The sequence below is a fragment of the Cladophialophora psammophila genome (genome assembly GCF_000585535.1).
Source record: "Cladophialophora psammophila CBS 110553 chromosome Unknown aczJe-supercont1.19, whole genome shotgun sequence".
Classification (NCBI taxonomy): Eukaryota; Fungi; Ascomycota; class Eurotiomycetes; order Chaetothyriales; family Herpotrichiellaceae; genus Cladophialophora; species Cladophialophora psammophila.
The window spans coordinates 375939-398926 of NW_006912940.1; the positions used below are offsets into that span (position 1 = coordinate 375939).

Below are 22988 nucleotides of genomic sequence, written 5' to 3' on the forward strand. Positions count from 1 at the left end.
TGTTAAGTGCCAAAGACGCGAAGAAGCGCTTACAGAACCAACCATGTGCTCTTCTGAACAGAAAAATGATGGAAAGAGGTCAAGGGCTAGAGGACAAAGCACCGCTGTGGTATAAAACGGAGCAGCCCGTGGAGGCTTTGGGTATGAAACGAAATGCAAGGTGCCCTTGGGATGTTGGTTATCCGTAGACCATTAGAGCCCAACGACCAACGACCAAAGACCAAAGACCAAAGACCAAAGACCAAAGACCAAAGACCAAAGACCAAAGACCAAAGACCAAAGACCAAAATGCCGAAAGTGATCTAGGCAAGCCGGGATATAAGTTGCAAAAGGAGCGGCTTTGGACCTGGTGATTGTCAGTAGGCAAAGAGCAACATCCATGAATGTGGAAAGATTCTCACCTTCACCATGACAGCGGACTTTCCTTGCCGTATCACGTTGATCCCGCCTCTTGCCTCCCTGTCTCAAGGGGCGGTGGCTTTTGGTCCTTCTTCAACCCGTCTCTTCAACTCGTCATTAAACTTGTCCAGCTGCTTGACCAAACCGCTCATCATACTGCCTGGAATCAACACGCTCAATAACCCTTCTGCATCTTCACCGTGATCGAACAACGTCTTCCTCCCGCCATCCTGCGCCACAAGCCTAAACCAATGAAGGCCTCTCAGAGCCCATCCCAGCGATTCGGGCAGCGGACCGCCCTTCCACGCAAACTCTGTCTCGTCGGGGTTCCAAGTGGTGATGCGTGCCGTATATGTCCCGGGCTTCGCGGTTTCAGACATCTTATTGGAAAAGGTGACCAGTGTGCCTTGTTCAAGGGGGTTCGAGTGGGCACGGATGGATAAGAACCAAGTGTTCCAAGTCGGCCAGCTGGGGAAATCAACGAGGACCTTCCAGACGTCTTGGGGAGGCGTGTCGATAACGATTGATGATACTGCCGGCATGGTGGTCAAGCTGTGACTGCTTCCACTTGACGGGATGTGTATGCCCTAGATGGGCCTGTCACTTCAACAGCAGTGAGAAAAGACAACATGGCGGCGCAGGAACGTCTTAAGTAGTTCTCCTTCATGGATGCCTGATTGACAAAAAGAGCAAGGAAATGTTCGCATCCCATACCGAACTTCCAGCAGGGGCTTCATTGTTGTTCAGAGGCCGAGTGGTTCAAGCTCTTGCAAGGAATAAACCAGGGGGTCAGCGCAAGCCGACCGAAGTTTGGTCCGGCTGCTCGGCGCCACCATCAAATTTCATATTCTGAAGAAATGGCCAAGACAGGGTGTAATATCGATCACAAATACTCCGCGCCCGACAGTCATTGTAGACTCCAAGATCCTACGCTGCCTGAGCATTGTCTGATATCATCATCAGTAAATTACCTGTTCTTGTAGACTTTTCATAGCGCTTAATACAAATCGTCCGATGGCCTGTGGTCGTGGCAGGCTAAGCCTATATTCCATGCTCAACACAAACAATCCTCCTTGAAAATGCCTCATGAAGCGCTGCAACGCAGGTCCTATTGATAAAATCCCATCAGCTCATGCCGTCACTCACGTCTTCGTGCTCCTCGTCTGCCTGGTCGTCCGGACTGCCGGCTCTGTTTTTTGCTTGGCCACCGTGCTTTCCTTGGTCGTAGTTTTCTTGCCTCGTCCTTTCTTTCCAGCAACTGCATTCCTTTTCTCCCTCAAGGGCCGGGATATATCTTCCTTTTTCGCCAACTTATCATCGTTTTCGCTGACAGCAGCAGCAGCAGCAGCAGCAGCAGCATTCTCATCCTCGGCAACATGGGCTTGATCTTCGGGACCTCTCTCTTGAGCCGACATCTCAACGTTGTTCCTTAGCTCTTCGTGGGTTGTGTCTTCGCTCTCGTCTTCGCTGTCGCCATCGCCATTCTCCGCCTGGTCCTGTTCTTCGTCCAGCTCTCGCTTCTTTGTCATGACCCTTCTCCGAGCCGTTGGACTACTTGCAGGAGACTTCATGTCTTCCATTTCAACGTCCCCGTCCTCTGTATCCGACTCTGCATATGATACGACGTTGGAAGTACGAGTACTCTTCCGCGACGGCAGGTTCGGACTGCTAGCAAGCTCGGAACTCCTGCGCTTCGGTTTTGGTGTCCTGCGGATTGCAAGAGTACTTTTCTTCGGCCTCTTTGCCGGTTTCTTTCTCCCTTCCCAATCATCCTCATCGTTGTTCAACCCCGCCGCATCGCTGTTCCGCTTCTTCTCGGCCACCACTGCCCGCTTAGGTGGTCGACTTGCATTCTTCAACTCTTTAATATAGGACCGAATCATCTTCTCTAGTCCAATAGCAACGTCTTCGGGCAGATAATTCTTCTCAGCGATTTCCTGCGCCGCTTCGTGGCTGGGAAGTGCTTTGAACAAGTTCCGCGGGAGGCTGACTTGGCCGGGCCATGTCTGGAGAAGGTTGAACCCCTTGGCATGCGCTGGCATGATATCTGCGTAATTTCGAATAACCGCCTGAGACAGATCGCTGAGAACATACAGTCGCTCACTTGCTTCATCAGTGCCTGTGATACCGTCTCTGGCAGCCTTTACCCGCTGTGCAATGTGGAAGATCAACGAGAGATTGTCTTCCGTGGCAACAGTCCACAGGTAGAAGACGATATATTTGGCAAAATCGAGCAATTCTTCCTCAAATTCGGCGCTGCGTTGGGCTGGATAATCCGGATGATGAGCTAGTAAACTCAGCAGACGTGCAAATGTCGACTCCATTACATTTTGATTTACTTTCTTATTTGCAGGACTTGCTTGGAGCTGCTGCCTGGCAAAGAATTGTACCCGGGCTCGAATCCAAGTAACAGTCGACGTTCGCAGCTCCGTGTCTGGCTCAAAGGCTAGAAGAAAGAGCGCCGTGAACCACCTATGGTGCAAGCGGTTCAGACCAAGATACTTCTTCAGTGAGTTAACAAACCCAGCCCGCACCGGATTGGGAGGATTGATTATAATCATCACGATTGAAATGAACGTTCGAGGGTCGACGAAGTCGTCACACTTTCTCTTATGACTGCAGAGCTTCAATATCAGGTGTGCAGCGATGAGTCTGAGTCGGTTCTTCTGTGAGGGCGGTGTATCCTTTGACGGCGTTATTTCTCCCTCATTCTGGATCAAAGCGGTGAGATGCTTCAATGTCTCCTTGGTCAGCGCCACAAATTCGTCGGTATCCGCGGTGTCATCCTGGGCCCTGCAACGATTGACGAGAATCCTCAAGGCCAATTCTTTGGATCTTGTCTCGTCGTCAGGCCTCTCATCCCAAGCACTCGGATCGTTCTTCTTACTAGGCGACCGGTTTTTGAGTAAGATTTTCGAGACAGCAAGTTCCTGAATGGCATCCAAATCGACTTTTGCCGCGGCTGGTGCGAGGAGGCAGACCTGCGCTATCGCAGCCAAGCGTGCAAGGAAATGAGGATCGTCGGACTCGATAACTTTCAACGCCTTTGTCAGGAGGTCTTTTGCGTACATTTCCTTTTTGTCAGCCGCCATCATGATAATGGTCACGGCATGTTTTGCTGCTCGTGGTGATTTCGAGAACAGAGCGAATTGCGCCAATGCAGTCAGAAACTTGCGCTCCTTGGGCATTTCCGATGGGTATTTTCGAGCAAACGCCGCGCATGCCTTCAGGGTGTCAGGGGTACCGTCTTGTTCGGGTCTTGTAGCTGCTGGCGCTTCATCCTCAAGCTCTTTGCACAGCGTCTGGATGTGGTATTTGAGCACTTCCGGGTTCCTAGCAGAGATCTCCTTCAGGACCTCGTGGGCCACTTCACCCAGACCACTCTCATCCGTCCGCGATATCGCCATGATCGTCGGGACATGGCTGCGATTATAGACGAGCAATGCACACCTGTAGAAGACCGATTGAATCGTATCAACAAGCGATTGTACAGTGCTCGGGGCTTCGCGTATTCGTTTAATGAGCTCTTTGATGGCATTGGTAACCGTGCGATAGTCGTACTCGGGACCAGTGGCAAATCGTATCAACTGATACCAACGACGATTGTGTTGCCTGGCAAACCTCCAGAGGTCAGCGGTAAACTCAGCTGGATCAGGGAAGCTTTTCGACAGCTGCTCGATCATGCGGGTGAGACGCTCCTCAAGCGCTGCCTCCGACGAGCCGTCTTCCACAACGCCTCCATTATATGCCTCACAGGTCTCCAGGAACACTCTCATGCCTTTGCTCATTTGCACCTGTCGATTCTGAAGGCTGAAAAACACCGCGCGAGGTCTGGTATCCAAGCTTCGAACTAGCGTTAGGATGCGACGGGCTCGAATGGCGTCAGGATCGAACACCGATTCTTCTTGTGAGCCACCGTCTTTTCCTTTGGCTCGCTGTGGTTGGCTTTCCGAGCGGGATATTTGGACTTTCGATGGCGGGAAAGAGAGCGGCAATAGGCTTTCATACAGCACTCTGTCAATGACAGCGTGGACGTGCGGCTCGTTCGTGAAATAAGCGCCAAAGATACGGTTTGGGATCTCTCCAATGGTGCTTTTGACGACTTCAATGCCCGACTCGATATCGCGCGAACCGACGCCCCAAATCCGACCAAGCAATTCAAATGCAGCCTCTCTGACGTGGTGCTTTCGATCAATGACGCGCTCAGCCAAAGAGGAAAACACGGTGTACGGCTCCGCTAGGCCGCCATCCGCTCCCAGAATATTGATCGTATCTTCGTAGGGGAAGGTGTTGATGGACTGGATGGCCGCCAAACGAACGTGTTCTTCTGGATCGCGAAGCATCTGAGCAAACCCGGCAAGCAGGTCCTCAAGCTCTTGAGGATTCAGACCGATGCCTCCAGCCGAGGTGCGCAAGATTCGACCAGCCGCATTGGCCCATGCTTCGCGAACAGCATATGACTTATCATTCCGACGGCCGCGAAAGGACTGATATGTCGTGGCGTGGACCGCCATAAATGGCTTGGGGGAGGCAGGGGTTAAGAGCGGGTTTGTGATTTGCGCAGGCAGCTCTCTTGGGCGGTCAATCGAGGGCAACGGATAAGCAGCAGGATCGAGGCGTACGGATGGAGGCAAGCCGGCAATGCCAATACCAGCAGTGATATCTCCAACAGTTTCAGTGGCCAGCCGACGAAGAGACGGAGAATCAGCGGAGAATTCTTCCTCGATTTGAGGAATGACATTCAGGAGAACATCTGGGCAGGCACGCCACAATTCTCGAAGTAACCGATGGGCTTTCCGCAAATCTGCTAGGCCCTCTCTTTCTTCACCGTCGCCATCCAGGTCCGAAGCAGAACGCCTGTGGGAAGGCTGAGGGACATTATTAGCAGTGGTCGCGTCGACGATCACAGTTCCAAAATATTGTGTAATATGGGCCGTCATTTTCTCGGGACAGGTAGTGCACAGTGACTTTGCCATGTTGTATGCTGGAGGGTACTCCTTGAGGAGCAATGTCCCTTGCTTGCTGTCGCGAGCATCCCGTTTCTTGCCTTTGGTTCCGTGGTCCTGAATATTTCGGGCGTCCACGCGCATAAACTGGGAAATGATGATGTCCGTAACTTCTTGAGGGAGGGTAACCTCATCGACAACTGCAGCCAGAAGGTTCTTTAGGTGGTATTCCACGCTCTTTGAAACCTCCACACCCGAAGAGTTATTCCCAGAGCCCGCGACAATATCAAAAGCTGTGGTGAAGAGAGACGTGATCAAGGTGTCGTGGTTCGGAATGTCAGTTACCAGTAGAATGCTCTGCGACTCAGCCAAGGAGTTGAGGATGTAGACATGTTGCGCATTATATGCATTGGTTGGATCTGCAAGAGCAGGGAGAATGGAGTTGATAATGACCGTGAAAATGTCCTGCCCCTCTTGTCAGTTGCGACGCTTTCAGGTATATGCCACTGAGAAGAGCCAGCCCACCTTTAATTGCCCCTCGAGAAACGGCGCATCCGGGGCGCAGATCTTGAGAACATCCACTATGCAGGAGACGGTCCATGCTCTCACGCCTTTGTCCTTGTGGCCGAGGAGATTTGGATTTGCCAGATCGTGCGCAAGGGTGGTAAAGGCGCGCGAGTCGACCTCATCCAAGTCATAAGTGCGCAGCTGGCCAGCGAGCTTCTGGAGTCGCGTGAGAAGGTCTCCCACGGCAATTGGTCTGCCGGCGCGCCATGTCAGGGTGTCTTCGAACTGCAGGCCTGGTATGTGATATCGACGCTGACTCGGCGCAGCTTCTGCTGCAGCGGCATTGCGAGGCCGAGAGGGCATGATGCAAAGAGGGGTGTCACGGCGCGACGATCATTTTCGAAAAGCGGTGCGAAACACGATCAGAGGATGGAGAACAGTTGTTCTACCCGAGACCAGGATGCGCTGTTGTCAGGTCGAAGGCTCGATGATGGTCAAGTGCAGCAAGGGGCAAGGATGTGGTGGTGGGAGCAGTCCCAGATTGATGATGGCGGCGGTGGTTGAATGCTGGCGATAGTGTTCGAGTAACATTAGTATGGAGTGCATACAAAAACGCGTCCGCATTGAGACGCGTCAAATCACTTTGGCACTTGATCTTGCTTCTGAGGCACTCCGATTGAACTTCATTGCTACCGGAAACCCTATTCTCGAGACCGTTCAAGACCGTTTTATCCAACCTGAAGTCTCTCTTTCTATGCTTTTACCGAGATATGGGCCCATGCATGACTTGAATTGTTGGTCGTGAGTCGCGGCCTTCTTCTCGTCAGCCCGTCAGCCCGCCAGCCAGCCACAGACAACGCTCCCTTAACTCCCCTTTCCCTCTCCTACTGAATATCCAACCCGTCAAACTTAACAACCAAATCATCCTTCTCACCATGCGGTGCGGGCTTCGCAGCATAGACACCAATCCAAATCTCTGTCTCCTTGGGCACATCTCCCCACCAAGTCACTTCTCTCAATGGTAACCTCTTCCCGCTCTCACTGACAAGCCAGATCCAGAGACTTCCGTCGCTTGCATTCTCCATCTCAACGATAGCCGTGTTTTCAATACTCATTGTCTCAGCCAGCAGAGGCCTGAGACTCCAATCTGCCCACCGATCCTTGGCCACAGTGCCCACCAACGGCACATTGTCGAGGAACTCAATGCCAGTCTTGACCCAGCGAGTGATGTCGCTCGTTCTTATGACGAGACACAGTCCGCCTTGATCGTACTTGTCCTTCCACCGGGCCGAAACTGTCACCTTGGCGGACTTGAATGAGCCGACTGTGTTAGTCCTGTACACTATTGGCGCATTGAATGAGTGCGTTGCAGGCGGCTTGTCCCAGATATCCGTGCCCGGGGAACAGGTGATTTCAAAGGAACCAGAAAGGTCTGGGATCTCGTGGTTCAGGTGAATGGCCTTGAAGTTCGATGTCATGATGTAATTGCTGGGCTGGTAAGTGTGCGATGCGACAACCAGCAAATTTGGGCGGCTTTTGTGGTGGACAGATCTTCAAATCCGTTGGAATGGTGTGAGTTAGAGTGTCTCTGGCCTCTCCCCTGCACGCGGCTTGACAACAGCTTTATCGATGGTTTTATAAGGCCTGGAAGTCTTGCGGGATGGATTTGTCCGTCCAGCGAGCACAACGTTTAGCAGCTACATCAGACCCTGATACGGTACCGAGGCCGCCAATCCCAAGGATACAGCGCCAAATTGGGAGCGGCCCGCCTTTGGCATACCGGATCGAAATCATGTGAAGGATTTCTGGTATTTTCCCTCACATTGAGACGCCGACACCAACCGGGAAGTGTCCGTGTGAAGAAGATCCAAGATGGAGTGTGGAAAAGTCGCATCATCTTGGCTACTTTCTGTTGATGCCAGGCCGCTGGCTGGACTTCTTGCTTAGATTGCACTATTCAGAAAAGCAAAACCAAATGCCCTCGACATTGGTGGCTCGAAACGAACGCATGCCAAACAACCCCGGGTTATAAAAGGTCAGTCCTCAAACAGCTCCCCTCGAAAACCTGTCTCAACACTGTATTCCAAAGCATTCTGGGTTTAATTTTGTATGGCTGGATCTCTCCCGACGCGGCTGATACGACGGCATAGCTGGACCACCTACCGCTGCTAATCACATTTCACACCTGAAGCTTTCCCACATGGCCTCTACAAGACGCTATCTCATCCTCTTTTCGGTGCCTCGGCGAAGATCTTGGTAAGGCGCTCATCAAGCCACTTGACATCGTCCATATTCCCTGGCGGTCCCCCAGCCCAATGTCCCCAGATGCTTGGATAGACATCCAGTTGGCCAATGCCCGGCGACATGTTTTTGACTTCATACTCGGAGTCATCGGGCCTGTTATGGATCAGAAGAGCTTAAGCGATCGAGAGCCAGATATTGAAGTCGAGGATGGTCGAAACAGGCGACCGAACAAGAGCACAAACAAACCGAACGGCAACACTTACGGGAAATACAGGTCCGTCTTGCTGGGCAAAACCAGCGTTTTGGCCTTGATGGCACCCATCGCCGCCTCGAAGTTTCCGTTATATGGTTCCTGCTTGCTGACGTCTCCAGCCTGCCATGTGTGCAACATGACCAACAAATTCTCCGGATCCTTTGAACAGGACCATGCTTCCCAGAAATTGACCATGAAATCCTCCAGGTCTTTTGCACCGTAGGCGGACTCATGGAGCTTTTCGCGGTAAAAGGCCTGCGAGAAGCCCCAGCCGGCGTACCCTCTCCCAAAGGCCTTCAGACCAGCCGCCTTCTCCTGCTCGGACCACTGACGGTTGGACTTCACCGCGACGGAATCCTGGGCATTCTCAACCCTGCCGAAGGTACTTCCCGCCGAACTGAGTCGCTTGCCCGCCAAGAGCGCGGACTTGACACCTTCCAAAAATACCTGGTTGTGGATGGACGTCTTTGCACTCCCGCAGAAGGGCACACAAATGTCGACGAAGTCCGGATACTGGGTGACCCACTGAAACGACTGAGCGGCGCCCATGCTCCAACCCAGCACAGCCCTCAAATGCTTGATCCCAAGCTTCTCCGTAAGGAGGCGGTATTGGGCCTTGACGTTGTCGTAGAAGGTGACGTCGGGAAACGGCACGACGTCCGAGTTGGAAGGGCTGATGGACTGGCCGTTGCCAAAAAGCGCGGGGATGATGATGAAGTATCTCTCCGGGTTCAACGTCTTGTCGGAGCCGATCAGCCACTCGTTGTCAGAAATGAGGCCGGAGTACCACGACGGATAGAGCACGGCAGCGTTGCTGGGTGAGCCGAATGTCTTGTATGCTATCCATGCCTTGGGGATGGTGGCTCCGCTTTGCAGCGCAAAGTCGCCCAGGTGGTATGTCTCGTAGTCTGCCATCGTTGTCCTCGTCTGCAACAAGTGGAAGAGGGAGTTGATGCTAATCAATATGGACAGATAGATAAAATAGACAGATATCTCAGTTGAATCTCGTATCAGAGTCGGTTGAGTCAGATAAGCAATGAATAACGAAGAGCAACAGTGGGAAATGCGTTCTTGCTCTTCCTTTCTCTCCTTCTCTCGCGTGTAAACTGCTTAGCCAGTCTCCTCAGCCCACTCTGTAGCAAACAAGAGGTCCGTCGAGACTCTCCCCTCGTATCATATCAGCAGCCAGCACATGCCGCGAAACTCTGACCCCGCAAAGTCGCTCATCTCCACTCGACGCCTCATGGGGGATTGGTGCTTGTTTGATACCATTACGCAGGGAGAGGAGGTGCCCGTTGTCCGAGAGTGTGAGTGTGAGTGTGAGTGTGAGTGTGAGTGTGAGTGTGAGTGTGAGTGTGAGTGTGAGTGCGAGCGCGAGTGCGTATGAGAGTGGGCGTTACTGAGATTTGGTGTATGAGTGTACATGATGTCGCAGGACACACACAGGGACAGATATACAACCAGATATAGAGGCATCAACGCAGGTGTACACATTACGTACCGTCAGTCATGACGTAGAGTATGTAAAACAGGGCGACACTACGACGACGACAACGACGACAACGACAACGACGACTCCCACCCTTCTATAACCCGCATAGATTATGTACCTCGTAGAGAGACACAATACAACGAGCGGACACCAAATCCCGTCTCTCTCTGACTCTCTTGAAACTCGGTGGGCTTAGTTCTATCGACCTATCTCCTTTCGTTTCTGTGTCTCCGGGCAGGCCCATTTCCTGAATCCAGCTGCCTATTGTGGGGGAGGGAGGCGAGTGCAAGATAGATTTGCCATTTGGCGATTTAATTTCTGACAGCCCGACGGCGACAGAATTTCCCCGGTCTTACTTGCTGCTCATCCTTCAAGGACTCACTGACGTACAGATAGTCAGACCATTGAGTTCATTCAGAAGAGAAGAACCAGCCGTCCACGTCGAGATCGGAAACTCTGGTACATATTATCTGAGATCAGAAAACAATAGCCTCAGGCTCCAATTCCTCTGATTGATCAACCTCAACCGCTCTACGGAATCACCTTCACCTTCACCTTCACTACAAACGCCTAAGAAGCCCTCTCCCGATCCAGGCCTGCTCTTTTCCGTCCATCAAACATGTCCACAGCTCCGTCGAATCCACGCGAGGCGCAAGAGAAGCATGACGCCGAGGCGAGCGTGAAGCGCAATCCGCACGGCGACTTTGCAAAAGTGCAAGCCTCGCGCCCGGATTGGGACGAGTCACGCACGTGGCGCTTCACCAAGACGCGGAATCCAGAGTGGACGTATGGTTCTGGTGCTGGGTCGGGATCGAAGTCAAACGTGAACGGACCATCATCCACGTCCGAGAAACAACACATCAGCATCGACCCCTACGCGCCGGACAGACAACCGGTGCAGAACTACAAGCTGCTCATCAGTGGCATCATCCCGCGACCCGTGGGCTTCCTATCGACGCGGTCCAAGGACGGCCTCTCGACAAACCTAGCCCCCTTCTCGTACACGCAGCTGTTCAACCACGACCCGCCCATCTTCTGTGTCGGCTTCTCCGGCGGTTTCGACAACGCCAAAGACTCGCTACGCAACCTGGTCGAGACGGGCGAGTGCGTGATCAACATCATTAGCGAGGACTTTGTCGAGGCCGCCAACGCCTGCGCCATCGATCTGCCCTACGGCTTGTCCGAGTGGAGCGTGTCAGGCCTGACGCCCGCGAATTGCGAGGTCGTCAAGTGCTCACGCATCAAGGAGAGCGTGTTCAGCGTTGAGGGAAAGCTGCTCTCGACGCAGGAATTCGAGTCCCGCTCCCCAAAGACCCCCGGGAAAAAGACCGGCGTGCTGGCCGTCATTGAAGGAGTCAGGTTCTGGGTGAGAGAGGACGCGATCAACGAGGACAGAACCCTCATTGATCCCGCCGTGCTGAGACCCGTGGCCAGGCTTGGAGGAATCACCTATGCGAGGGTGGTGGATGGCTTTGAGCTTCCCAGGCCGGTCTTGAAGGAGGAGAGGGCAGAGTGCAAGCTAGGCGAAGAGCTTTTGAAGGAGAAGGTGGACGGGCAGTGAGATGAATCAATCACCTTCGAGAGGTTGTTTTTGCTCTTGGCTGCTTTAGAATTAATTAGACCGAGAAAACGTTTTAGGCCGTGGGGCTCGGGTTATCAATAGATCATGGATTGCACGACAGTGGGAAAGAGCAGATAGATAGCGGACGAGCAGTGTTCACATAATATGGAATGCAACATTATGTGTCCAAATGAGTGTATCGCGCAAGCAAACCTGCCAGACAAACATGTACGAACAGCAACATCACACATGAACCCAACTGCGACATGATGCCTTTCCTTCCGCGCTGCAAATTGCAAGAGGGATATCCATCTCTTCGTTGAAAGCTGCTTTCATGCCGGACCTGGAACAGATGTCGGATCGTCTGTGTCAATGTTGATCTGTGGAATAGACAAGCCTGTGTTTGTTGTGGTGAAGGCAAAGCACCGTGTCTTCAGCAAATGAACTGACTGAGCGTCTCCGTTCTGCCTGCTGATCATAATCTTCCCTCAAATCAGGAGAGCCGCCGAAAGAGAGCTCTGGCTGCAATGCCCTATTTCCAAGTAGCATTGATGAGCCACGTCGTCATAGAACTCTCTTCCTTTTCTCCTTTACTCCAGAGTCCTTGCTCAAAAGAACTTGCCCTTGACTTCGACTTGGCTCCTCACAACCCCGTCTCCATCAGCATAGACTTCTCCCTCTGAATCGCCCGGCGCAGGACTGACTCTCCCAGTGTAAAAGCTCGCCGTCGGCGCCGCGGGCTTGTCCAGCGCATCGAACTTTGTCCCTTGAATCTTCGCGATGCACCACTGAACAGCGAGCCTCAATCCAAACGCACCAAGGGCCCACAGAAGCCCACCAACTGGCGCAGCCACAAACGCTCCGAACGCGGACCAATCATCCGCGTAGAGGCCTTGTTCCAGCAACATGAGAGCTCCTGCAGCGCTGGCGTCTCCCTTGTAGAAAACAAGGCCGAACAGGAAGACGGTGAATATACCACCCAATCCACCGACTACGACTTCAAACCCGCGCCAGGCGTAACATCGATCACTGAGCCCGATAACCAATACAGGAATGGACGACGCCGAGATGAGGTCGGAAATCAAGTAAATCTGTAACACCGAAGGGGACTTCAATGCCACCACGACGACCGGGACAATAATCACCACTACTGTGGCTCGGAGAACCCATAGGTTCAACTTGTTTCGAAAGATGTCGTTAGACCCGGTGCTCACCATGGCGGATTGAAAGCTGTCGAATGCTGCAGTGGACAAAGCGACCGTCATGACAACCACGATCCCCACGACCCAAGCGGGAAGTTGTTCCAGTAAGAGGAAAAAGGCGATCGAAGACTGCTGAGGCGGATCCCCCAGCGCGCCAGACCATCCTGCCAAGAGCCCAGACACGCCGCAAAGTGTCAAGATGATGGCGACCGCCACGGTCGCGATGCTTACACCGACCCACAGATCTTTATCCGTCTTCGCCGCAAACGTCCTCATCCAAAATCCCGAAATGAAGAAATCATTCGTCAAGATGGCCACTGGCAGGATGTAAACCAATTGCCAGCCCAACAAGCTCGCATTCAGGTATCCACTCTTGTCGATCAAGTCCTGACGGATATGAGTTTCCACGCCGACAGTGATGCACCCGATGATGATCAGCCCTACAACCATGGCGCCTTGGATGTTGTCCGTAATAAAAGAGACTTTGAAGCCGCCCAGGGAAGTGTAGATTGTGGTTACGGCACATTCCACTATCACCACGGGGAGCCCATTGAGCCCGGTGAGGGCGTTGATGATTTGTTGGAGGGCAGAGAGCTCAGCGACCATGTAGAGGAAAAGAGTGATAAGCCTGATTTGCGTTAGATGTGAGGAGATCAGAGGGAAAGGGTGAAGATGCATACGTCAAAGCGGAGAGATATAGGGCAGTGATAACTCCATATCGCTGGCGTGTCCACTCAGTGAGTACAAATCCCTCCGGACATTTTCTCCTAATGATGGGCCCAAGATAGGCAAAGATAAGAAGTGGTAAAGCTGAGGAGAGACTGTAAACCACGAGGCCCTGGACACCCGCGATCGTGGAGATCTGCGGGTAAGAAAATAATATGCCTGAGCCCAGAGCTGTTTGGCGGAAATGTAGAATTTTGTTAGTATGCACGATCTTGAGTGTTAGGGAAGGGGGACAGGGGATTAGGAAGAAGCTGGCAGCACGTTTCCCACGCAAGCATTAACTTGATCGAGTTTTGACGGTACAGTCTCAGCATTGTGTAATCAGCATTTCTCGACTTGTTCATCTCTGGCTTCTGGGGTAGGTAGCCAGGTGGATGAAGCGAGGGAAATGATCAGACACAAGCGCCCGTAGTGCTGCACATTGGCCCTTGGGCTTCGGCGTCGAAAAGAAGGCACACCACGCCTGAACCTGTTTGAGGTGGACAATCAGAGTAGAGGAGCAGAGCACGGAATCTTCTGTCGGCCAAAAGCAACGAGGGCCAATGGCGTTGATGCAAGCATACGAACCTCAGATGGAGAGCTTTGCTCAGCATGCCAACGAGTCAAAGTATTGTATCAATCAAACGAGGTCCTGTTCCACCTCGAAAAGCTCGATGTGTCGTCCCATTTCTGGTTGTGCTTTGGTTGTCGACCGTGCGTAACCCCCGTGCCGCTGCCGCTTCAGGCTGCTGCTCTTCGAGCACACTCACCCGACGCGATGAAGTTGAGGGCCAAAGGTATGCCTGGGGAATGTGTCAGCCTCCAACTTTTCTTCCAAGGCGGGAGTCTGGTAGGTTGGTCGGATGGAATCATTCTCTGTACCCTTCTGTGTTCGCAAAGTCGCGAGATACTCGCCCTTGGTTTGGTGCCGCAGAGTCCATGCAACGAAGAGACCGAAGACACTAGTTTAAGAGCATTGTTAGTTGTTCTTCTCTTGCTTTGCGTCAGACGGATAGGGTGATGAATTGCGCACAGGAATGCCGCGTAAGTTGTGTAGATGATGGCGTTGGACGCCTGTTGAGATGGTTGACCCATGGTGAACTTCGCCGAGCCGATCACTGACAGCTACTCTGTGATCTTCGATGGTTGTGAATGTCTGTACAGAATGAAGAGCTCAATCACCCCTCTCTCAGTTGGGGTATGAGGAAGAGAGAAGAAGAAAAATTCGCGGGCTCATGTCGACGTGGGGCACCTCGATTATTGTGGTCCTGGGCACAACTTGTGCTCACCAGGGCTCATGTCACATGCAGCTGGACCTCGGGCAGCTCGGGTTATTAACCTTAATTGCCTTAACCACCAACCACCACCATCCCGCAAATGGGGACCATGTTGCTCTCGACGACTAGCTCAGTGGCCCTCAGATCTCCCCGTAGAAGAGAGTGCTTCTCTCTTGCACGTGGGTGGTCAGGGTGGTGTAGATAGACAGACACTGACTCCTCTGGTATTATCCAGTACCAGCTCTAACTCGAATCCCAGCTGGGGCCCCATTCTCCGTTTCGACATTGTCTCTTCGCACAGCTGCACGTACTGTATTCACAGTCTCGTTTCAAGTCGTCTCGGTCCGAACATGGTCGCTGGCATCTCCCCAGTCAAGGAAAGAGCCCGGGCACCTAAGGCTGACCCATTGCGGCGTTCAATCATTGCGAAGTCCAGTAGCCTTTTCGCATGGATCCTCTGCAAACTCCACACGACATCCTTCCCAATCGTCACTTCGAATAAGAATGCCCTTGAACTGGACTGCATGGCTGATGTTGGCAAATCGGAAAACGATGGTACGGGTCTGTTACAGAAATCAGTTGAGCTCACATGCCAAACTGTGAACATCCGAAAACTCAAAGGACTCACCTCATTGTGATATGTATCCTGCACAGCCTCGACTTGACGTGCTCCAGTCTTTCCTTCAGCAAGTCTATTCAAGGCAACAATCCCCCAGTCGTCGTCTGCCCCGCTCACCTTAACCACACGTGTCGCGCCGCAATCGAGATATCCCTGTAGCATTCCGGAAATCACGTCCACATGATCTTTCTTGTGCACGAGAACAGACCACCTCTTGCCTTGATAACGGACTTCCATACCGTTGGGATACTCCTTGATATAGCGATCACAGGCATCGGCAGAGGTAAAAGTTACATGCGCCGAGATTGTGACTCGCTGAGGGTTGGATGATATGAGTCTCATACATTCAATCGCACCACCATGGATGAGAGACTGAACGAGGGTGAAATCGGCACCGCGTGGTAGACCAGAGAGTATGATAGTGCGTGGGCGAGATCCTAGCAGCATTAGTGATAAATGCGTCCAATAGATTCACGAGAACTTACGCGGCTTGTTGCGGAGCGCTGGTGCTCCCCATGACTTGAATCGAGCCAGGTTTTCCCTATCTTCCTCTTCGTCACCATCATCTCCTTCTTTAGCGCTGTCATCTGTCTCTGTGCTCGCGATGACCACAATCGTGGGGGATTGGGTGTGTGTGAAGGGGGGACTACTCTCGTTCGTTGTGCATCTTGCTGGGACGCCCTCCTCGCCACTGTTCTCCCATTCGACTGTGCTGTCTCTATGAAGATTAAGAGCGGAAGTTGACGGGGGCTCGTCTTCGACAGAAATCATGGTTGTCGACGCTTCTTGTTCCTCTCTGGACAGCTTCACGTTACCAGAACATTTCGCAATTGCGGTCTCAGCGAAGGTGAGAAATGGAACCACCTCTGGTGATTTGATCGTTTCCTTCGAACCTGCATTTATCTGTGAGAAAGTGATGGGATGGAGTAAACTTGGAGCTTACAGTCGTTCTCACTCTGCTGACCACCTGTTTTGTAGGCAGAATCCGCGAAAAGAGTGCGGCAAGGTGCACTATCGGGAGCTTTCTCTTGCCAGCCTTCCAGCTGGTTAGCTGGTAAACTACAGCAAACTCAAAAGGCGACAAAATATGCTTACTGCTCTTGCCAGGCTCATCTCTCTTGCCCTGGCTTACTCGAGATCCGATTGACGTCTCGTCGTTTTGGTGGAATATGGCAGCATCCGTCGCGTCCATGTTAGACTCTTGGTCTCGAGCTGTAGAAAGTTAGCAAACGCAAGAAGAAGCATGATCTGGCACTTGCCCAAAGCAACACGGCCACTAGCTACAGAATTCTGTCCCAGAATCCGTTCTTTTGACTTTCGGAATCGATCAATCACACTATCCATGTAACCCTGAGTCTGATGGCTTAGCTCTGCTAACTTGTTCTCTTTGAGGGGCTCGGCGCCGGATTTCTTGCCAACCAGGAGTCGATGCTGTGTTGGGGTCAGAAATGGTGGTCCGTCTGTTGCTGCGGCCGTATTGGGGTGCTCTTGCATGAGGCTTCTTTGCTTGTCCTGAACAGCGGGCGGAGTTGTCGGTTCGGTGACAATGCCATTCTGATCTTGGACCAGGTCGACTGGAGCAGTCCTCTGAGCAATAGACACGTGGGGGAAAGGAGAATGGTAAGGTGCAAGAAGGCTTGCAGTAGCTCCCTGTTGACATCCCGATTGCAAGTCGTCCGGACGGCTGCTGGTTTTAGAGAAGCCACTGTCACTACCGGCGACGATAACCTTGGGAGAGAAGTCCTTGTTCAAGTCAGCGTAAGCAGGGTGAAGGACGGACCGTCGAGAACATGACTCACTGGGTTTGCTGGGTTGAGTTTTGACTCGGGTTTTTCGGATTGGGTCGCACTCTTTGCAGACTGGGCATTGCCTCTGATCACGTCAAGGAATCTGTTGAGAATGGCAGGATCGTCGTACGGCGACGACTTGGCCATGATCGCGACTGTAATGAGTCTGACAGCTTCGCAAAACAGCAGGAGCAAGGCGCTTTACGAATAGCAATGAAGAAAGTCGGAGAGAAAGAAGTCGTCGAATGTGAGGCGAGTTGAGAAGGAAAGATCCAGCTGCGGTCGCCAACGTTTCCTCTGACTTCACTCGGGACATTCACAACTGATGGCCCCCCTGATACTTTTGACAACAATTTAAGGAACAACTCACTCCAATTTCGGCGGTCGATTTCACAATAAATGGCCGAGAAATGGGAAATGGTCTTGGGGCAGACATGCTCACTTGGAAGGCAGAAAGAGCTGTCCAACAGCTTCAGCATTTACATATCTCTCTTTCTCCATCAAGTTTTCTTTTTCCACAGCTGATCTCGAAACAGCGTCGCTCGCGTCGACGCCAGATGATTTTTACAAGCTCGTAATATTCCCACGCTGAAATTTTGTCTCGCTCCGGACGCCGTCGCTATGCTCAAAGATTTCATGAAGGTACCGGCACGAAATCCCAATTTCTTTCCCCTTCCATGATGTTTTCCTTAATCAGCGCCAATCCCTGGCGGCCACAAAAGCCTGCATGTGAGGCAAGCCTCGTCACTTGGTGGAATGAACCGTTGTTTGGCGGTAACCTCTCATCTGCAACCCAAACTGTCTCCTGCACTTGCTGCCACGGTTCTTCATGGCGCCTCGGGTTAAAATTTGGTTTGTTGGTAACAAGGTCAATTAGCCAATGAATTGGTGTGTACAGACGCTCAAACCGCCGCGTGAAGCCCAGCCACGAAAGGGTTGTGGAGTCATAGGCCACGCGAACAAAAGGGTTCATGTAAATGCCCGAATTTCCAGGCTCAGGGTTCTGAATGTCGGCGTGGATAAGGCAACATTCCGACGCATCCCAATAGAGGTCCCTCTCTGCACGAAAGCGATAAGGCGTGGAGAAATTGCTCGGGCTCTGATTGCCCGCGGTAATCAGCTCAGGTCTACCAGGTCGCGCCTGGAAAAATCGCGCGTCAAATGCAACCATCCCACCCCAACAGCTTCTAACTCGCACCGCGTCCTTGCCGTCCAGAACGTCTTGGTGACTGGTCTCGTCGCCACCGGCCGCAAACCACGGGTAGAAGGGCAGTCCAATGCTGTATCCCTCGGCATCCCTAGTTGCAAAAGTATCGTAGAATTTGAAAGGATTGATAAAATCCACCGCGCAGGCAGCTCTGTAGTCCGTGACGCCGTCGGCCACGGTGTGTGTTGAGAAAAGTAATTGGGCAGCGTCGATCGGATGGAAAACGACGTCGTTTAGGTAGAGGAGTTTGTCGAACGTGGTGCGTGAACCTTCCAGCGGCCTCAACGCTCGGTTCCGTACCTCAGCCAGATACTCGATACGCTTCACGCGTTCTTGTCCATGAATCTGGATGTGGGGCAGATTGTCGATGCTCAAGTGGTCCTCAAACACCAACGCATGATCACATGGAACCCGTTTCTCGAGTTCCTCCAACGCCTTTTTCGCCTCCGGTCCGGAATCGTTGACATATATCGAGAGAAATGCGTTCTGTGGTCCCAGCAACTGTATCAGCTCTAGTACATTTTCTGCCCAATCTCCGCCGAGCAGTTTCCCGCCCTTGTCGTAGATGCTCGCTACGAGAAAGACTTTTTGACTTTGCTGGTTCACACGCCCTGGAGTCTCGGAAGCCAACGCCCTTTGTCTTAATGCTCTATAATGAGGGGGAAGGTGAGTGTAGCCGGGGAAAAAGACGCCTCCCACGATAACGATGGCGGCGATGGTGGTGAAGAATATGTAACAAAATAAAGCGAATTTTCGAAGGAGTGATCTGGGCGTGCAGACGTATCGGCGAGGGAGTCGTTTTGATCTCGTTCGGGGACGGCGTGGCAGATACTGCCTGCGCAGCCACGCAGGGGCTAGGGAGATGAACTGGGAGGAAACTCCTGGTTTGACCACGCCGGACACCGTCTGGCCCGTAAGCAAATGGGATTGGAAACCATCGTGGTCTGAATCGTGCTCGAAATAAAGTAAAGGGTCGTCTGCTTCGTCTGATGTGTGTGTACTCGTCCTCGACAGCTCGTACTCATCCGACTGCAGACAAGGAGAATTCATGATTTGCGGGGACAAGGAGTGCGGAGAACGAAAAGAAGTTGGCGTAGTAAAGGAGAGGAAGCCGCCATATGACTTGGAAGTCAGTCAAGACTCCAAGAAGAATATAGATGCTGAAGCAGAGAAGACAGCGTTATGCAGGCAATGAAGAATGTATGTGGATGAAGGAGGCTGTGGGATATTCAGGGCGCAGGCAGACAGCAAACTCGGAGAAAATCTGGTAACGCGTGTTCTGGGGGCAGGGAAAGAGGGTCAGAAGGCCCGACCAGATGAGGGTGGGTTCAGGCACTTTTTCAGCTTCGGGGCAAATGTCCCAGGAACCAAAACGAAAAGAAGGGCAGCCAGCAGCAGCGAGCGAGTGACAATGCATGCTAAACTGAACCAGGCGCAGGACACGCTTCGTTTCGTAGGTGCACAGCCTCCATGTCCGCAAGGATGGGTGGAAATGGGATACGCGAAAAGGAAAAGCAAAGGGAACGTGTAAATTCTGGTGGATACTGATGTTCGCTGTGTCGAGTGGGCTTCGGGTAGACTAACGGGGGCGTGTGAGTGGTTGACAGGGCCCACGGCATCTCCTCTCTACCCAGTTAAGTACTTGTTAGGCTAGATCAGCATCCCCGGGCCACGTAACAACCCTAATCACCGATCCCCCCTGATGCTCCCAAATGCACCCCCTCCCCCAAGGCTAAAACCCGCAGGCCTCGCTTCTGGAATGGGCAGCACCATGCGAGGCGAGGGTGAAAGCCGCGGCCGAAAGTTTTAGGTTCCTGATCGTTTCTTGCTTTTTGTCCAGACACACAAATCACCATCCATTACACATTACACCTGCCCTGCTGTGAACCATCTGATCAACATCACCGCTACAGTACCACCACCCACCTCCCACCTCCCATCTCCCATTGCCCATCCCCCACTGTCTGTTACTATGGCGAAAAGCCGTGATTTGGCCGCTTCTTAGCAGGCGCGATGATCAACGCAGCCAATCACCCACCCCTGACCCTTCTCGCCGCTCAGCAATTTCGCAGCCCTGTGTTGTTGCCCTGTGTCACAGGCGTCCGGCATTTTGCCCCCGATGAGTTCCGGTCACCGCGTTTCATCAGCCTCGGCCTCCTAACGCCTGCTCCACGTTCCAGGAGTCAGCAAGCTATTTAAAGCCTCCCGAGATCGCGACAACGCAGTCAGACCTCCTATTGCTGTAAGGCTGACGCGATGGCAAAGGAGGCTGGTGCACACGCAATTCGATCATTATCTAAGCTGTGAAGCAACACGCAAGTAGCGTGCCCAAACAGCAGCGACACGCGCGTACGAGGCCCACGGCGGGGGTTGTTCGGCCTGGATGCCGGAGAGAGGAACTGTTGAAAAGACGCAACCAACCACCATCACGACAATCACGAGATCCCCCCGCTCTCTTATCGCTTCCTCTTGCATCCTGTACATATGTACATATATGCCAGACACAGTGCGGAGATCAGTTCGCTTGACTCGAGTCGGCGACACCTTCCATCCGCATCTAAAAGGTCCACAAAAGGACTTGGTAAGGGTGCAAGGAATCGCACACCAATACTACACCCTGCAAGCTACCGCCACGCGCCATGACGACAACTAATCCATTGGCTGCATGCCTCTGGCGACTCACCACCCACAAAAGACATCCAGCTCGCCAGCTTACTTGGACTTATTCCCAAACCTGTTTTGGGGTGTTCGTGCAAATGCCTTCCCCCCTGGCCTCTTTGCACTAGGTCTAGGTTAATAGTCCATTGAATGTGGGCATTCTACCACTATCTGCTCCTCCAACAAGCCCATTTGCGACAACTCCAAAGAGGAGAATGTGTCCCTCACAGCGTCAGGGCCCGTGAGTTGACTTACCACCCCCCAGCACTCTCCTTCAGAGAAGGGTTAGAAGGCGAGAGAGTTAACCAGGTGTGGATGTGTTACTACTGACACTGGCAGTAGTGGCGACAGCACTTTATGACCCAGCTATCTGGCTCGCTGGCTCGCTCGTTCTCAACCGTGGGGTTTCCCCCGAGATCGGCAAGAGTCCTCGTGTTGGACAAACCTAGTATTGATGACGAACAAACCAAGCTTGCAGGATGTTGATAGTGTGGCCAAACCATCACGATGGGAGCTCCTGCACGATGGATGATCCCTCCAATCCACCGAGAGCTGCCTCTTTCATCGCACGGAGCTGCCCATCCTATCCTCGGTTGATCCTCATACAACGTTCTTCCCTCCTGCGGACGTCATGAGGGTAGAAAACATCGACTAACCTCGGTGAAATGCACTGCCTGAAGGTTGAATCTCAGTGATCTCTCTTGAGATGCTTTTTTCCTCAATACTACGAAGCAATTTTCCTTTTCGGTCCTGGTTAGCCAGCAGCTTGCCGCCTCGCTATGAGATCCCCAATATTTTTCAACACAGCTCCCCTCTTCCCACCTTGGTAATTAACTTTTCGCATCCATTCTTCCACTGTCTTGATCCTGCCGGGATAAATCTTGTCCAACAACTTCATATCCCTGGTCGCTCCGAGGCCGCCACCCCAAAACTTCCACCACGCCGTAAAGTTCTGCCGCCAAGTCATTGTGGCCGGCGATCCGTCGGTATTTGCCCAGTTGGCAGGGGCATTTGGGTAAGGTTCCTTCTTAGGGAGGTATTCTTCGAACGAAACCCTGCGGTGTATCCCCTTGCGGCCTGTCACGCGCGCAAATGCCGATGTGATGTCCGAGAAAGAGACTTGGTCGGTGGCCATTTCGAGATTGATACCCGTGGAACGTTCTGGGTGGTCAAAGATCCATTTCACGAAGACGCCGACGTCGTGGAGAGCCATGAGGGGGATTTTGCCGTCCTCTGTTGCGTGTCGCGTAGATTTATCAGCATCCCCGTTTTCACCGTGTGAGAATATGGTGGCATCTTCCTGAAGCCGGCTCACTCACCGGACGGATTTTCCCACACGAGGGTGCCGTCGTCGAGCTCTTCTGCCGGCATCAACATTCCATCGATCAGCATGTCCTGTGCGAGAGAAAGTTAGCATCCGTTGAGTAATGGAAGGCCGACGTGCAGCCAGATACAGGTGGATTGAGGGTAGTCTCACCATGTAAGGGCCGACAGTGAACAGCGTCGACGCCATGCCCTTCTGATCCTGTGCAAGGATGAAGTCTATTTCACATTCAATCCATCAGCACCGGAACGTCATGCCCAGCCTTGAGACGTTCCAGCATCCTTGATATCGTGCAAAGGACGAAAACACAAGCACCACCCTCAAAACAGGTGATATATCTCAAGAACCAAAGAGAAACCTCATAAGACTCACCGCCAACCCGTCCCTTTGCGTCATTATGGCCCCAATGAAACTCCTCTCTCCAACCCGCAATCCTCAAGGCATAGTCACAGTTCGCCCAGACATAATGCTTCAGCCCCTCGCCCCGGGCAATCTCATAGCACCGAAACGCAAAATATAACTCCTTCATCTCGCCCAACGTGAAGCCATCGAGGTTCACCCACGCACCGTATACGCCCTTGAAGGCGCGGTGCAGGTCCGCTTCGGAGTCCTGCGTGCCTTGGATCAAGGTGACATTGGGGAGGGCCGCGAGGGACTTTGCGCGGGTGGAGGCTGGGTCTCGCGTGAGGACGCGGACCGAGTATTCTGAGGAAGCGGAAAGGGCTAGAGCGGGAGAGATGTGAGTGAGTGAGTGAGTGAGTGAGTGAGTGAGTGAGTGAGTGAGTGAGTGAGTGAGTGAGTGAGTGA

General features: G+C 52.7%; 10 protein-coding genes across 10 annotated transcripts in view; 1 reads left to right on the plus strand and 9 right to left on the minus strand.

The window, feature by feature from the left end:
* Positions 1-464: 464 nt before the first annotated feature.
* Positions 465-941, minus strand: A1O5_10269 (uncharacterized protein; the record flags this gene model as incomplete). The annotated part of the gene is made up of 1 exon (XM_007750845.1): positions 465-941. The coding sequence occupies one exon, from the start codon at positions 939-941 to the stop codon at positions 465-467; it is 477 nt and encodes a 158-aa protein (XP_007749035.1).
* A 600-nt stretch (positions 942-1541) lies between these two features.
* On the minus strand, positions 1542-6215 carry A1O5_10270 (uncharacterized protein; the record flags this gene model as incomplete). Its single annotated transcript, XM_007750846.1, has 2 exons — positions 1542-5810; positions 5871-6215. The coding sequence occupies 2 exons, from the start codon at positions 6213-6215 to the stop codon at positions 1542-1544; spliced, it is 4614 nt and encodes a 1537-aa protein (XP_007749036.1).
* Positions 6216-6736: 521 nt separating this feature from the next.
* A1O5_10271 (uncharacterized protein) lies at positions 6737-7330 on the minus strand (the record flags this gene model as incomplete). Its single annotated transcript, XM_007750847.1, has 1 exon — positions 6737-7330. The coding sequence occupies one exon, from the start codon at positions 7328-7330 to the stop codon at positions 6737-6739; it is 594 nt and encodes a 197-aa protein (XP_007749037.1).
* A 744-nt stretch (positions 7331-8074) lies between these two features.
* Positions 8075-9264, minus strand: A1O5_10272 (homoserine O-acetyltransferase; the record flags this gene model as incomplete). The annotated part of the gene is made up of 2 exons (XM_007750848.1): positions 8075-8249; positions 8360-9264. The coding sequence occupies 2 exons, from the start codon at positions 9262-9264 to the stop codon at positions 8075-8077; spliced, it is 1080 nt and encodes a 359-aa protein (XP_007749038.1).
* Positions 9265-10460: 1196 nt separating this feature from the next.
* On the plus strand, positions 10461-11402 carry A1O5_10273 (uncharacterized protein; the record flags this gene model as incomplete). The annotated part of the gene is made up of 1 exon (XM_007750849.1): positions 10461-11402. The coding sequence occupies one exon, from the start codon at positions 10461-10463 to the stop codon at positions 11400-11402; it is 942 nt and encodes a 313-aa protein (XP_007749039.1).
* A 608-nt stretch (positions 11403-12010) lies between these two features.
* A1O5_10274 (uncharacterized protein) lies at positions 12011-13210 on the minus strand (the record flags this gene model as incomplete). Its single annotated transcript, XM_007750850.1, has 1 exon — positions 12011-13210. One exon carries the CDS (start codon positions 13208-13210, stop codon positions 12011-12013), a length of 1200 nt encoding a protein of 399 aa, XP_007749040.1.
* A 1792-nt stretch (positions 13211-15002) lies between these two features.
* On the minus strand, positions 15003-15976 carry A1O5_10275 (uncharacterized protein; the record flags this gene model as incomplete). Its single annotated transcript, XM_007750851.1, has 3 exons — positions 15003-15149; positions 15215-15642; positions 15691-15976. The coding sequence occupies 3 exons, from the start codon at positions 15974-15976 to the stop codon at positions 15003-15005; spliced, it is 861 nt and encodes a 286-aa protein (XP_007749041.1).
* Positions 15977-16333: 357 nt separating this feature from the next.
* Positions 16334-17139, minus strand: A1O5_10276 (uncharacterized protein; the record flags this gene model as incomplete). Its single annotated transcript, XM_007750852.1, has 2 exons — positions 16334-16948; positions 17005-17139. The coding sequence occupies 2 exons, from the start codon at positions 17137-17139 to the stop codon at positions 16334-16336; spliced, it is 750 nt and encodes a 249-aa protein (XP_007749042.1).
* A 487-nt stretch (positions 17140-17626) lies between these two features.
* A1O5_10277 (uncharacterized protein) lies at positions 17627-19249 on the minus strand (the record flags this gene model as incomplete). The annotated part of the gene is made up of 1 exon (XM_007750853.1): positions 17627-19249. The coding sequence occupies one exon, from the start codon at positions 19247-19249 to the stop codon at positions 17627-17629; it is 1623 nt and encodes a 540-aa protein (XP_007749043.1).
* A 2362-nt stretch (positions 19250-21611) lies between these two features.
* A1O5_10278 (uncharacterized protein) overlaps positions 21612-22988 on the minus strand; it is a gene marked incomplete at both ends in the record, with an annotated part of 1619 nt that continues 242 nt past the window's right edge. Inside the window, 4 exons of the mRNA XM_007750854.1 lie at positions 21612-22090; positions 22177-22252; positions 22335-22399; positions 22554-22904. Of these exons, the coding sequence (XP_007749044.1) occupies positions 21612-22090; positions 22177-22252; positions 22335-22399; positions 22554-22904 (971 nt within the window). The remainder of the gene's footprint in view (positions 22091-22176; positions 22253-22334; positions 22400-22553; positions 22905-22988) is intronic.